This window comes from Vigna unguiculata, chromosome 3 (assembly GCF_037176805.1).
Source record: "Vigna unguiculata cultivar grain cowpea cultivar isolate G323 ecotype 2 chromosome 3, ASM3717680v1, whole genome shotgun sequence".
NCBI lineage: Eukaryota > Viridiplantae > Streptophyta > Magnoliopsida > Fabales > Fabaceae > Vigna > Vigna unguiculata.
The window spans coordinates 23,158,455-23,172,601 of NC_140794.1; the positions used below are offsets into that span (position 1 = coordinate 23,158,455).

At 31.6% G+C, this 14,147-nt stretch overlaps 1 protein-coding gene across 1 annotated transcript; it reads right to left on the reverse strand.

The window, feature by feature from the left end:
- Positions 1-7,538: 7,538 nt before the first annotated feature.
- Positions 7,539-11,996, reverse strand: LOC114175176 (uncharacterized). Its single transcript, XM_085670303.1, has 8 exons — positions 11,502-11,996; positions 10,743-11,159; positions 10,158-10,395; positions 9,574-9,671; positions 9,141-9,462; positions 8,808-8,971; positions 8,547-8,688; positions 7,539-7,786 (listed from the first exon to the last, which is right to left on the reverse strand). The coding sequence occupies exons 1-8, from the start codon at positions 11,994-11,996 to the stop codon at positions 7,539-7,541; spliced, it is 2,124 nt and encodes a 707-aa protein (XP_085526429.1).
- Between the last annotated feature and the right edge of the window lie 2,151 nt (positions 11,997-14,147).

Here is a 14,147-nt window from a genome sequence, read left to right on the forward strand (position 1 = left end):
TTATATTTCACACATTTAAGATTTCTGAACATGCACAATAGTGAAAATTTTAAAAAATGCAATAAAATATTTGTTTGTTTCTTTATAAGGTGGACTTAAGGTTTATTTAAGTAAAAAATAAATATAATAAGAATATATGTATATTCTTAAAAAATAAAATATTATTTCTTTTATACATCAATAAATATATATATATATATATATATGTATGTATGGGTGAAAATTAAGAATATGCAGATAAAAGAGTAATTAATAGTGTATTAAATATATTGTGGAGGTGATGGGTGAGTGTGTTTTGTGTGTGTGTGTGTGTGTGCGTATGCGCGCTTGCGTGGGCGGGTGGGTGTGTGTCAATGTGTGTGCGTGGGTGTGGGTGGGTTGGTGTGCATGTGTGGGTGTGTGTGTGTGTATGTGTTTGTGAGGGTGTGTGTGTCTGTGTGTATGTGGGTGTGTGTCTGTGTATGTGTGTTTATGGGTGAATGTGTGTGTGAAGGTGTGTAGGCATGGGTGTGGGTGTGTCTGTAAGTTTGTTCGTAAATGTGTGTGTGTGTGTGAAGGTGTGTGGGCATGGGTGTGGGTGTGTCTGTAAGTTTGTTCGTAAGTGTGTGTGTGTGTGTATGTGTGTGCGTGTGTATTCTTGTCTATGTGTGTGTGTGTGTCTATGGGTGTATGTGTGTGTGTATGTCTTGTTTATGTGTGTGCTTGCAATGGTGTGTGTGTGTCTATGTGTATGTGTGTGTGTGTGTATAGTGATAGACACTTGGTATGATATTATGGTCCCAAAGGTTGTAGTATTAAGTACGAAACTAGGGATGACAATGCAGGCCGACCCCACCCTTTTAGGTCCGCCCTACACTTGGCCTGTAAAATACAGGTCTAGTTAGCTTGCTCCACATTGAAAACCTAGGCTAAAACGTCTAGCCCGCCCCATATAGGTTCTGGTCTACGGGCTTGTGGGTCGACCCGTTTTTTAAAATCTTATGATAAAGCTTTCAATGTTCAATAAATTGGAAAACCTTAGCAAATTCAAAACATTAAGCAAAGACTTTAGGGAGTTGAATTTGATAATCCAACATTTTCATCATATCCATATTCAAAATTTGACATGCACGAAAATTCTTTAAATTTTAGCACATTCAGAAATACGTAAGACTTGTTTTTTTCACTCATACAAAAATTTGGTACGTCCATGCAAAAATCTAAAAGGAAAGTAATGAACATACACAAATGCAAGTTTTTTTTTTCTGCGAGCCACGAGACGCCCCGCCTCATCTTTGGCCCGTGCGGGCTGCGAGTTATGTGAGTCAAGCTTTTGCGGGCTAGCAGGCTCAATATGTCGGCCCATCTCGCACTTTTTTGTGGGTTTGCGGACTGGCTCGCGGGACCAAGCCCACATTGCCACCCCTATACAAAACTCATTACATATTAGAGATGTCTTAATTTCACTAAGGCTTACCAAGGGTTGTCTAATGGTTTTATGAAAATTTTGTAAATTGTTTGTATATATTTTATGGATGACTAAGAGAAACATTGCATAAGTAATAAAGAGGTACAATGAATACTTTTGATTTTATATTAGTTTACCCCTAATTTGAGTTACATTCAATATCAAATGCAAATTGAAAAAGGGTTCCATTGAATAATCAAATGCTTGTGAGTATTTTAACTAACATTTTTTATTTACACTAGTAAACAAGTCTCTTTGGTTTATCCATTAAACTCTTATTGAGTTTAGTAATGATTATACAACTCTTTTTTAACTAAGCACATATAGTTTCTCCTAACTATACAATCAATCTTTTGGTTTTGTAGTTTTGGGACTAAGGGTAAGACTTTGTGTGTGAAATGTGAATTAGGGTTTCTTTGGGCTAGCTTGAGTCTCAAGTAATCCTAATATGAAAATTTTGCTCTCTAAAGGAGTGTCATGCACGCTTACGCATGTAGGAAGCATGACCTTGTCACTTGGCAAGTCACACCTATATGCATGACTCTTTTGGCTCCAAATTTGAGAACTCAAATTCAAAATTCTCCTCTCTTTTTCTAGACTCCTTATAGGGTTTCTTGGCCTATAAATAAGGGTTTTCACCTCTTGTAAAATCACTTTTAGACTTGTAATGAAATGGTGCCCAAATTGTGCCTTTACTTGTCTTGAAAGTCACTCTAGGTTAGTCTTCTCGTATAGACTAATCTAGGCTTCATTCCTTAGGAGTTGGCATCACCTCTCTCTAGGAAACATCTTAAACACCAAACCAAACCTCTCATTCTCTCATTCCATCACAAGCCTCTATGCACTCCATTCAATCCATTCAGTTCATCCTCTTAAGGAGATATAAAGGCTCATCTGATTGCCATCATGATGTTTTTAATCGCTAGAAGCTTTAGGGAACGAAAATAAAATAAATAAGAGTTTTTGCAAATTTATAAGCATCATTAAAAGATCTTTTATGACATAGTACTTGTATGTTGTCCTTGGTGTTAGATTTTTTCAAAATGTATGTTTGATTTTGGTTGACAATATTATACTTCTTTTTTATTGAGTAAAATGATATGTTTTATCTAAGCAATTATATTACTTGCACTAACCACACTAAAATAAGTGTACATTATTTAAGAAATGGATTGTGTGCATGTCAAAATCTTATTTAAAATTGGTAGGTTTACTCTTTCAAACTTATAAACAATATTTTCCACATCTACTATGTTATTTGAGCCATTTGCTAAGATCCTAATCATCTTACACATACTTTTGTCTTTTCTCAATTAGTCATTAGTTTTTTCTTTGTGTAAGTTAAAAATTGGATTGTTTGATGATACTTGAAAAACAACCTATCAATCAACTGGCTCGTCTTAGTAGAATGAGTCAAGATTTTCAACCAACTTTATTGTGACAACTGTCCAATCCCATTTTTAGTAGATGAACAACAAACCATACTAAAAGAGTCCAGACTAATTCACTTTGCTATCCTAAATTATATAATGTTAAATGGAGAATCTCATACTAAAAAAGGTCATACTAACTCACTTTGCTATCCTAAATTCTATAATGTTAGATGGAGAATCTCGAATGAATGTATTGAACATTTCTTAATGTGGTTCATAATTTTTCTTTTTTTTAAAATAGCAACTTTAAATAGAACGTGTGGTTAATTTTGTAAATGTATAATTACTTTTTTGGTCCTTATTTTCATCTAAAATGTCAAGTTGGTCCTTTAATTTTTTTAGTCTTAATTTGATTTCAAATTTTGAAAAAGGAATGCAATTTGGTCCTTTTTCAGTAAATTTCTTAAAGCGAGTCAATGATTTTTCATAAAAATTGATCCGTTTCAAGAGATTTAACGAAAAAGACAAAACTACATCAATTTTTCAAAATTCGAGACCTAATTGAGACTAAAAAAACTCGATAATCAACTTGATATTTTGGATGAAAACATGGATCGAAAGAGTAATTAAACCTTTTTGTAAATAATAAGATAAAAAACTAGATATGTGATAGTTTTTGTGAATGTATTAATTTCTCTAAGTTGTTCAAAGATCATATACATTAAAAGATAAAACAAACACCAAATACGTACATCAAATAAAATATTTTATTATATATTGTTATAAATTAAAAAATAATTTATATATATTGATATATGTATATATATTAAACTATCCTTATCTTACAACCTTACCATGAATTAAGTGTCACAGAAATATGAAAGCCATTTACAGTTTAGTTTAGGTGGTTATATAAATAGTTGGTATTCTTCACGTCTCTAAAAGAATTTGAGAGTGAAAAATAGAAGGAAAAGAGAGTAGTATCTGAAATGGAAAATGCAGAATAATAATGCAGAGGATGGTTCCCACTTTGGAAAAAAATAGTGATGTGTGATGGGTGGGAGAGAAAAGGGTGTTTGTCCAGAGTCAACCCATGCATTAATTATTAGCCTTTCGATAAAATCAATGTTCGCTTCAAAACTTCAAATTCATCACTCTTCCTACCACCACTGTGCCTACAAACTCTTAGGAACTCTATATTTAGCAACTGCATATTCTATACACATTTCAGCAATGTGTGAAATGAACGGAAATCACATGCCACCTCCAAAAACAACTTTTAAAATACAAAACCAAAAACAAAATAAAATATTCTATTAGTTAAAATTAACTATACCCTATTTAAAAATTAAATATTCTCAAAATTAGCTTTTGCATAGGTTTATGAAAAAATTAATGATTTTTATAACGAAATTTGTTCTATTTTTCTTTTATTTATCTACTCATGATGGGATGAGTAATGATTAAGCAATTACTATGGCATGTGGTAATCAATGTTAAAATTATTGAGACGGTGAGAAATATATTTTTTATGATTTTTTTAAACGTGTTCGATATGATTTTTAATTATTTTAAAAACACTCTAAGGTTATCTAGACCCATTATAATTGGTATTCTTCCTCTACTTTTTCTGTAAGATTAAATGCAGTGCTTTGTGATTTTTGTAAGAACCAATTCAAGATATTTCATACGTATTTATTGTTCTACATTATAATTTTTGTAATTTTATCATATGTAGTTAATTTTTATAGTTGTTATTATGAACAGTTAATTGATTTTAAAAAAAAGATTACAAAATCTAAATGGTAAAGTAATATGTTAATAAGAATAAATTTGAATTTAATTGTTTACACTAAAAAATAGTTACAACAGCAATCCTTTGTATTAATAGTTATAATAAGACTACTTTTGAAAAAAAAGCATATAGATTTAAGAAATTTAATATTATAAACTAAATTCACCTATTTCTTTAATTACTATTTTTATAATTAGCAATTAAAAAACAGTTTATACTTGTAGTACATGAAAATTAAAATTTTAAAATATTAAATTTTACTTTAATGAAATTAATTTTTTTGAATGAAAAAGAGATGTATATTTTAAAATCTTATTAGCATTGAAAGGGCTGTATAATATCAAACTTTTACATAAACATAATTTACGTAGTTATGTAAATTAAAATAAAAAAATTTCAATATAAACTTATATTATTGCAATATTTTTTTAAGAATAATCAATCTATATTTTCATTCAAATACTATTTAACAATATTTTACATTTTTTTTCTTCATCTTATATATATACTAATAATTCGAGATCTGTATAAAATAATTACAACCATTTTTAACACGTGCAATGTTGTCACTGTTTTATTTAAAATAATGTTGTGTGAATTTTATAACCATTATAAAACGTGGTCGGCATTAATTTTAAGGAAGAATAAAAGAAAAGAAAAGTGATATTAATTTATATCAAGTTAGTTAATAGTGCATGAAAAACATTATGGTGAATTCAAAGCAATGTTTTAATTAGTTTAATTATCAAACGATAACATGTTTCATTGGAAGTAGACTTATTTGCAATGAGTTTTTTATTGGACGGTTACAGAATTCTTTTCCTCCACATTTATGATCCCAAATAAATCTGTTTGACGTAAGATGCGAATTTAAGTTTGCATCCATCCATCTTTAGTGAAAATCATGTTATAGTGTCTCAACTTTTTCCTTTGAAAATGAAAGATATGTTATTTTATATTATTATGACGTATTATTAATTATGGAAAGTTAATACAAAAATATTATTTCGTGTCGTTGTAGTATATAAATAAAAAGGGGAATTTAATTTAATAAGATAAAATAATTATATATTTTGAAACATAGCTAAAGTATACTAGTAATAAAAATATTAAAAATGAAAAATTTATTATTTAATATAAAAAAATAATATTAATTTTATAAAATTTACAATTGACTAATGTCTTTCTATAATGATTCTAATACAATAATATACTAATAGACAAAGCCTTACCCACGTGTTGTTAGATATATTAATGTTCTCAATACAAGAAAAGGATTATAAAAATAAAAATAGCTTTTAACACAAAACGAGTGCAACACAAACACATGCCAACTAAAAACCTAGGCCCTCGACATTAGATCAACACACCCACTAGTAACAACCATCTCTTATAAATAAAAGTGTTTTTCCATTGAAAATAACTAATAACCAAATGAAAAAATGCACGTAGTAATCCTCAACAACGTTGCTACATAAATCATAAGTGTTGTAAAAATTTCTAAGTGATAGATAATGATAGATAATCTAATATTCAATTAATAAGTAAAGAATGAAATTTATTTGTAAACTCTTTATTTTTGTAAAGTTATCTATCTTAAGGAGAACTTGGATTTTATTATCTAACAAAGAAGTTCTTTTCTAATATTTAAACAACATTTTTGTAGTGACAATTATAAAATAACCGTAAAAATCAAAAGTGACTCGATGTCAAAAAATATTCATAGTTTTTATTTTATGGGAGATAATCAAAAGTTATTTTGTGTACCCATTGGTGAGAACACGTGTGTTATCAATTTAATTATAATGAAATCCTTAAAAGTCTTTTGAAAGAGAATTAGATGTAGATTAAGTTTAATGAACCACTATAAAAAAAATCATGTTATTTCTACTATATGTTTATATTATGTTTCTATATGCTCACATAATTATTTGCAAACAAATTTCAAAAACCTTTCAAACTAGTAGACGTTAATATCAAATTGTCTACTTATATTTGTCTTTTGAAAATTTTTATGAAAATATTTTAAGTGATTTATGCAACTCCCTTCTAGATCTCATGTTATTTGAGTTTATATGAGAGTTACATTTTTAGAATTAATTCTTTATAAAACTTGATGGAAACCATCCAGACATCACCATTGATAAGAGGTTTGAGGAAGAAGCATCCAATATGACTCTTCTCATATGGAGAGTAGACTTTTAGAACTTTTTCTTATTCGTTTAGTCTTGTAAATAAATGTATAAAAGTTTTCTTTTTTAGTATTTTTTATGTGAATTCTATTACACAATGGCTGACTTAGGATCTTTAGGGTTAGAACCAGTTATGACCACGAGATATTTTTTGGACAAAATTGGGTTTTCTTTTTGAAAATTGGGTGAAGAATAAAGAAATAAGAGGTGAATCTAAAAGTGGAAGAAAAAAATCACTCTTTCTTAAGGAGGCAACACACAAAGGATGAAAAAAAATCCTTTGATACAACCAATGGTTCTTGAATCACTCAAGAACTAGGAGAATCACTCTCACTATTAGATAAAAAAGAGAATTTATGGACAAAACTTAACTTGATTCCATTGATAAAAATGGTTCAGCTTATATAGGAGTTGTAACCTTCAGAATTACAAAGGACACATAAATTTTGAATTACAATCCACTTAAAGCTGTTAATGATCCACTCAAGTTAATAATGATCCACTACTTATTTATGATTGTAACTGAAATTAAGACAACAAAAAGCCATCCACAAGCATTCAACAAGGGTCCTCTTGGTCTTTCAAAGGCTAGTTCTTAAGTTGGCAAATGGGCCCTTATTTAACTTGAAAATAAAGAAAAACTAAAGTCCATTAATTGGTTAAGCCAAGACACAATTTGGTTAGCCAATTTTACAAAGCATTGGGCCATTATTTAAATAAAAGAAGCTAGATCAAATTGGTATATTAGTCCTCCATTTGGGCCATGATGCAATTAAAATCCTTAGTCTTTTCTCCTTGAAGGGCTTGTATTCAAATAATATGGACAACATTTGCTGTAGAGCTTCTTTTGCTTTCCTTACTCTAGCCCTTGTCATAGGTCCTCCAAGTTCTTCAAGTGGATCCTTGTCTTTGCTCATTGTCAGATCTCCATCATTCTTTTCCTCTTGAGAATGATTTGTCCTCAAATCAGATTCTTTATCTACATCGAAAAGAGATAAGTCAAACACATTGAAGGTGGAAATAACATTATAATCACCAAGCAAATCAATTTTGTATGTATTGTCATTGATTATTTGAAGCACTTGGAACGGACCATTCCCCCTTGGTTGAAGCTTTGATTTCCTTTGTTCTAGAAACCTTTCCTTTCTCATGTGCACCCAAACCCAATCTCTAGGTTGAAAGACAACCTTCTTTCTAACTTTGTTAGCTTACCTTGCATAGCTTTCATTTTTCTTTTCAATTTGACCCCTTACTTGCTCATGTAACTTCTTCACATAGTTAGCTTTAGCATGTGCTTCTTTATGCTTAAACATGGAAATGTTAGGCATAGACAACAAATCAAGAGGAGTTAAAGGGTTAAATCCATATACAATCTCAAAAGGTGAATAATTAGTTGTGCTATGGACAACCCTATTATAAGCAAACTCAACATGAGGCAAACATGCTTCCTAAAACTTAAGATTTTTCTTTAAAATAGTTCTAAGTAATGTGCCTAAAGTTCTATTGACTACCTTAGTTTGACCATTAGTTTGTGGGTGACAAGTAGCAGAAAATAATAATTTAGTACCAATCTTACCCCATATGGTCCTCCAAAAGTGACTAAGGAATTTTGTATCCTTATCACTCACAATGCTCCTTGGTAGTCCATGAAGTCTCACTATTTCCTTGAAAAACAAGTTAGCTACATGACAAACATCATCTACCTTCTTACAAGGTGTGAAATGTGCCATTTTAGAAACCTATCAACAACAACAACACAAAATCCTTTCCATTCTTTGTTTTAGGCAGCCCCATAACAAAGTCCATAGAAATGTCAGTCCAAGAATATTCAGGAACATGCAAAGGAGTATATAATCCATGAGGCTTCACCTTAGATTTAGCCTTTTTGCACACAATGCAGTGATCACAAAACTTATGTACATCACATTTCATATGAGTCCAAAAGAAAGGCTCTTGCAAAATGACCAAAGTCTTTTGAACCCCAAAATGACCCATCAAACCCCCTCACGTGATTCAGTCATAAGCAACTCTCTAATGGAACACTTAGGCACACACAATTTATTTGCTTTAAACAAGAATCCATTATGCTTATAATAACCATTTTCAGAAAAATTTTCACATGCAGCAAATATTTCAACAAAATCCACATCATCCTTATACATGTCTTTCAAAGATTCAAGACCAAATAGTTTAGTTTCAAGCATATAAAGCAATGCATGCCTCCTAGAAAAGGGCGTCAACCATTATATTTCATTTCCCCCTTTTATACTTGATGATGTATGAAAATTGCTCCAAAAACTCTACCCATTTAGCATGCCTCTTATTAAGCTTACCTTGTCCTTTCAAGTATTTCAAGGACTCATGATCACTGTGAATGACAAATTCTTTGGTTAACAAATAGTGTTGCCAAGTCTTTAAAGCTCTAACAAAAACATACAATTCCTTATCATAAGTAGAATAGTTAAAGGCAACCCCACTTAACTTTTCACTAAAATAAGCAATTGAATATCCATCTTGTAGCAAAACAACGTCAATACCCACATTTGATGCATCGCACTCAATTTCAAAAGATTTTGCAAAATTAGGCATGACAAGAATATGTGCATTAGTTAGCTTATGCTTAAGGGCAACAAAGGCCTCCTCTTGTTTCTCTCCCTATTTAAAACCCACATTCTTTTTAACAAATTCATTTAGAGGTGCAACCAAGGTACTAAAATCTTTAACAAATCTCCTGTAGAAACTTGCTAATCCATGAAAACTCCTTACCTCACTCATGGTCTTAGGTTTAGGCCATTCTTGGATGGCCTTGACCTTTTCCTTATCAACTTGTACATCTTTAGCACTCACAACAAAACCCAAAAATACTACATGATCAGAATAAAAGATGCATTTTTCCAAATTGGCATACAAATTTTCTTTTCTAAGCACATTCAAAACATATTTCAAATGTTCCACATGCAACTCAAGAATATCATCAAAGTACAACAAATTTACCAATAAACTCTCTTAAAACATGGTGCATTAATCTCATAAATTTGCTGGGTAAATTTGTCAAACCAAAGGGCATAACCAACCACTCATATAATCCATATTTAGTTTTAAAGGCCGTTTTCCATTCATCACCTTCTCTAATCCTAATATGTTTATAGCCACTTTTAAGATCAATTTTAGAAAACACACATGCACCATAAAGTTCATTAAGAAGATCATCTAACCTAGGAATTGGATGCCTATACTTGATGGTGATGTTGTTTATGACTCTACAATAAAAACACATCCTCATGAGCCATCCTTCTTGGGCACCAAAATCACAGGTACAACACAAGGACTCATGTTATCCCTCACCCAACCTTTACTCATGATTTTAGTAACTTGTTTTTCAATCTCTTTGGTCTCTTGTGGGTTGCTCCTATAAGCTGGCTTATTGGGCAAAGAAGCTCCCAGAATGAGATCAATGTGATGCTTAATTACTCTCAAAGGTGGCAAACCATCAGGGACACTTGTTGGAAACACATCTTTATAATCTTGCAAAAGAGACTTAATACTAGAGCATAATTCAAATTTGCCAAATTGGTTAGCATTTATAATCTGATTTTGAAAAAACAATAAGTAGAGGGGCTGCCTTGTGCAAAGCACCCTCCTTACCCCCCATTTCTCTTTCTAAATAAAGTTGCTTACTCTCAAGTGCTTCATTTTCTCTCATTTTCCTCTCAAGTGTTTCAGTCTTTTTCTTTTTCCTTTCAAGTGTTTCACTCTTTCTCTCATTTGCTAACTTTTCTCTGATTTTTATTTGATCCTCACATACCTCTTTAGGAGACAAGGGTTTGAGAACCACTTTTTTTATCCTGATACATGAAAAGAGATTTTGTTAGTGAAGCCATCATGAATGCTTTGATGCCATACTGCTACAGTCTTCCTAAAAGAATATGGCTCACCTCCATGAAAACCACATCACATAAGATTTTATCTTCATATTTCCCAATGGAGAAAGAGACTTTAGCTTGCTGTTTCACTTGGACTTCTTCTCCTTCACTAAGCCATTGAAGTTTGTATGGCCTAGGATGTGGTTTAGTGTCCATGTTCATCTTTGACACTAATCTTGAACTCACCATATTGGTAAAACTTCCTCCGTCAATGATTACCAAGCATACATTACCATTAACTGAACATCTTGTATGAAAAATATTCTCCCTTTGAGATGCATCGTCAGCCTTGACTTGACTTCCCAGCATCCTCATAATCATGTACAACTCTCCATTAGCTTTCAACTTTCCATCACTCTTTTCTTCCTCTCCATCACCATCATCTGAATCACTTGTGTACTCCCCATTATCCTTAAGAAGAACGGTCTTCTTTGTAGGTCACTCATAGGCATAATGTCCCATGCCCAAACATTTAAAACATTTCACTTCTCTAGTCCTCTTTGGTGGATGTTCATGTTTCTTTTGAACTGTTTTTCCTTCGTTAGAAAGCGCTGAATTGCTAGAGGAGGCAACACACTCTTTCTTTACTCTATCCCTCTGGTTTGAAGAACTGAAATTCGTAGAACTCTTTCTTGTTGTACTCTTTCTTTTAATTTATTGTTCTACCTGTGTGGCCTTATGCACAAAATCCTTCATCTATACAAACTCTTACAACTCAACAACATCTCTAATATCATGATTTAATCCATTAAGGAAACGTACCATAGTTACCTCAAGATCTTCTTCAATTTTGGCTTGGATGATAAGAATCTCCATCTCCTTATAATACTCATCCACTCCCTTGTTTCCTTGAGAAAGTCTTTGTAGTTTCAATTTTAAGTCCCTGTGAAAGCTAGAAGGTATATACCGCTTCCTCATGACCCTTTTCATATAAGCCCAAGTGTCCACCATAGGTTCCTCATCTCCAATCCTCTCTCTTTGCAACTTGTTCCACCAAATTAAAGCATAATCAGAAAATTCAACTGCGGCAAGCCTTACCTTTTGCTCCTCACTATAATTATTGCAAGAAAATACATGCTCGATTTTGAGCTCCCATTCCAAGTAAGCTTCAAGATCACTCCTCCCCTTGAAAGGTGGCACATTCAACCTTACTCCTTCTATTCTCCTTTCATTCCTTTGTGGCCCTCCTCCTCCTCCTTCTCTTGGTGGGGTTCTATTCTCTAGTTGATCCAAGCTATCATGAAACTCATCTTGTTGTTGCTTCATTAACCTCTCCAAATGTTGAGATAATGGTGCAATTTGCATATGAATATCATTCCTTTATGCTATGATTAACAAACAGATCAAGGTAACAAGAACAAAATATATATATGGTGTTTGAAAATTTTCTCACACACTCAAGTGTTTGCACTCATAGATTGGCTTTTACTATAATGAAGCACTCTTATATATATGGTATTGTCTCAATCTCTTCTTGAGATCAAGAACTCACAATTATAATGATCAAAATGATATCTCATGTAAGAGCAATCATGCTCACAAGGTTCACTTCATACAGTGAAGTATTTAAAATGGTTTTGCCAACCCACTATATATCGCTCTTTAACAATTGAATTTGACAATATAAACTCAAAGTATTCTCTCTTTCTCTTTTCTTTTCAAGTAAGATTGGACAATGTTTCAACACTTTGATATTTTTTCTCTTTTTCTATCTTGTCAAGTTCTTCTTCTTATATTTATAGCTACGTTATACCATTTGACCATTGATGCAGAATATCTTCATATCTTTAAATATCTTTGATTATCTTCATCATTCTTCACTAGGAAGCTCTTGATAATCAATCAAATTGTGTTGATTACTGTGAATTATTAGTTCTTTCCTTTTTAGTCATTCAAAAATTTGAATTTCAAATATAATGTATTGTAGCTTTAATCATTTGAATATTCCCTTCCAATGTTTGATCTGCAACATATTTCTCTTTCTCGTGTTTTGTTGATAAATATATGACATTGTTCACAATATTCAATAAGATAATGTTTCCTTCTTCAGTAATCAATCATCCATGATATTCTTTAGATCAAATCTTCAATCACAATATCTTCTAATGATTCAAACCTAATGAATTGTTGTTCAATTCTCTTTCTTATCTTGATCAACAATTTCAATGTTCAAATCTCTTTGATTAATTCAAGCTTGATCCTCGTATCATCTTGTGACATAATAATTCTCTTTCATGCCAACTTAACTTGATTCATATAATGCTTGTTAACATTTAACTCGTGTAGTCATTCTTCTATTGGAGTCGTCTATATTGAAATAGGCAAGCCCCAATAACGAATGAAGTTTTGATGATAACAAAAAAATCACTCTACCAGACGATTAATCTATCTAGTTAGATTTCTAAGAGAGAAAGTCTAAAAAATATAATAAGGTTAGGAAAATTCTCAATAAGGATTTTAGATCAAAATATATGATATGTATTGTGGCTTGCATGTGCTTAAATGATTATTCATATAACATGTATGTCAATAAAAATAAGAAGTCCGATAAATGCAAAGGCCAAGTCGATATTGCTCTAATGATTTTAATGCAAAGTTATCTTAAGAGGACAATTGTGAATGTTGAAGAGAAATGAAAATTCAAATCAAGTCTGAGATAAAAAGAAGACATTGAAAGTTGATTTCCTGAAAAGAAGATATCCTGAAAAACATTAGATGATTCAACATTGAAGTATTGATGAATGACGTTGAAAATTCAAGCTAAAAATCAAATTAAAGAAATTGATCATGTTATTCCATATCGAGAAGATTGCAAATGAAGAGTTGCAATTCGAATTCTCATCAACTATCAAATGCAACAACTCTATAACAGATGCAAAGCCTTATGAGAAAGAGTGCGAAAAACAAAGAGAAGTTAAATAGATCAAAGTGATGAGAAATTATCATATCTTTAATGATTACTGAATTGGTGTTGAGAGCTTATATATTGTATATCCTTCACTAAGTGAAGTTATAACATGTGAGTTGTATTGTACACTTATGTTGTGAGAGGGTTTTATGATCGTACATTGTAATTGAGAGTTCTTGCTGTTAGCGGGAGATTAAGACGGACATCTAAAGAGGTTGATACTCGGTGTAGCTTAGAGAGGTTTGTACTCGTGTACCTGGAGAGGTTGAAACTCTTGTAACCTAGAGAGGGTTATACTCATTACTAGTCAATGGTGTTAGTGGAATTTCTTAAGCAGGTTGCTTAAGAGACTGAGAATAGCCTCAAGTGGAGTTGAACTTATGTAAATATGTTTTGTGCTTCTCCTTTATCCTTACAATTTTAATTTGATTAGTTAATTCGTTTGTATTTAAATATTTGCGTACATAGTTTTTGAATTTGTTTTCATGCTCTATTAATCCCCTTTCTAG

What these genes read in the sequence shown, in the direction of transcription:
- LOC114175176 (XM_085670303.1), bottom strand. Translation starts at nt 11,996, where the DNA reads ATGAAGCAACAACAAGATGAGTTTCATGATAGCTTGGATCAACTAGAG. An exon ending in GTGATGTGGTTTTCATGGAG is followed by an intron (nt 10,396 to 10,742) that starts GTGAGCCATATT and finishes TTTCAAAATCAG; the next exon opens with ATTATAAATGCTAACCAATT. An exon ending in AACCTAAGACCATGAGTGAG is followed by an intron (nt 9,463 to 9,573) that starts GTAAGGAGTTTT and finishes GGTTTTAAATAG; the next exon opens with GGAGAGAAACAAGAGGAGGC.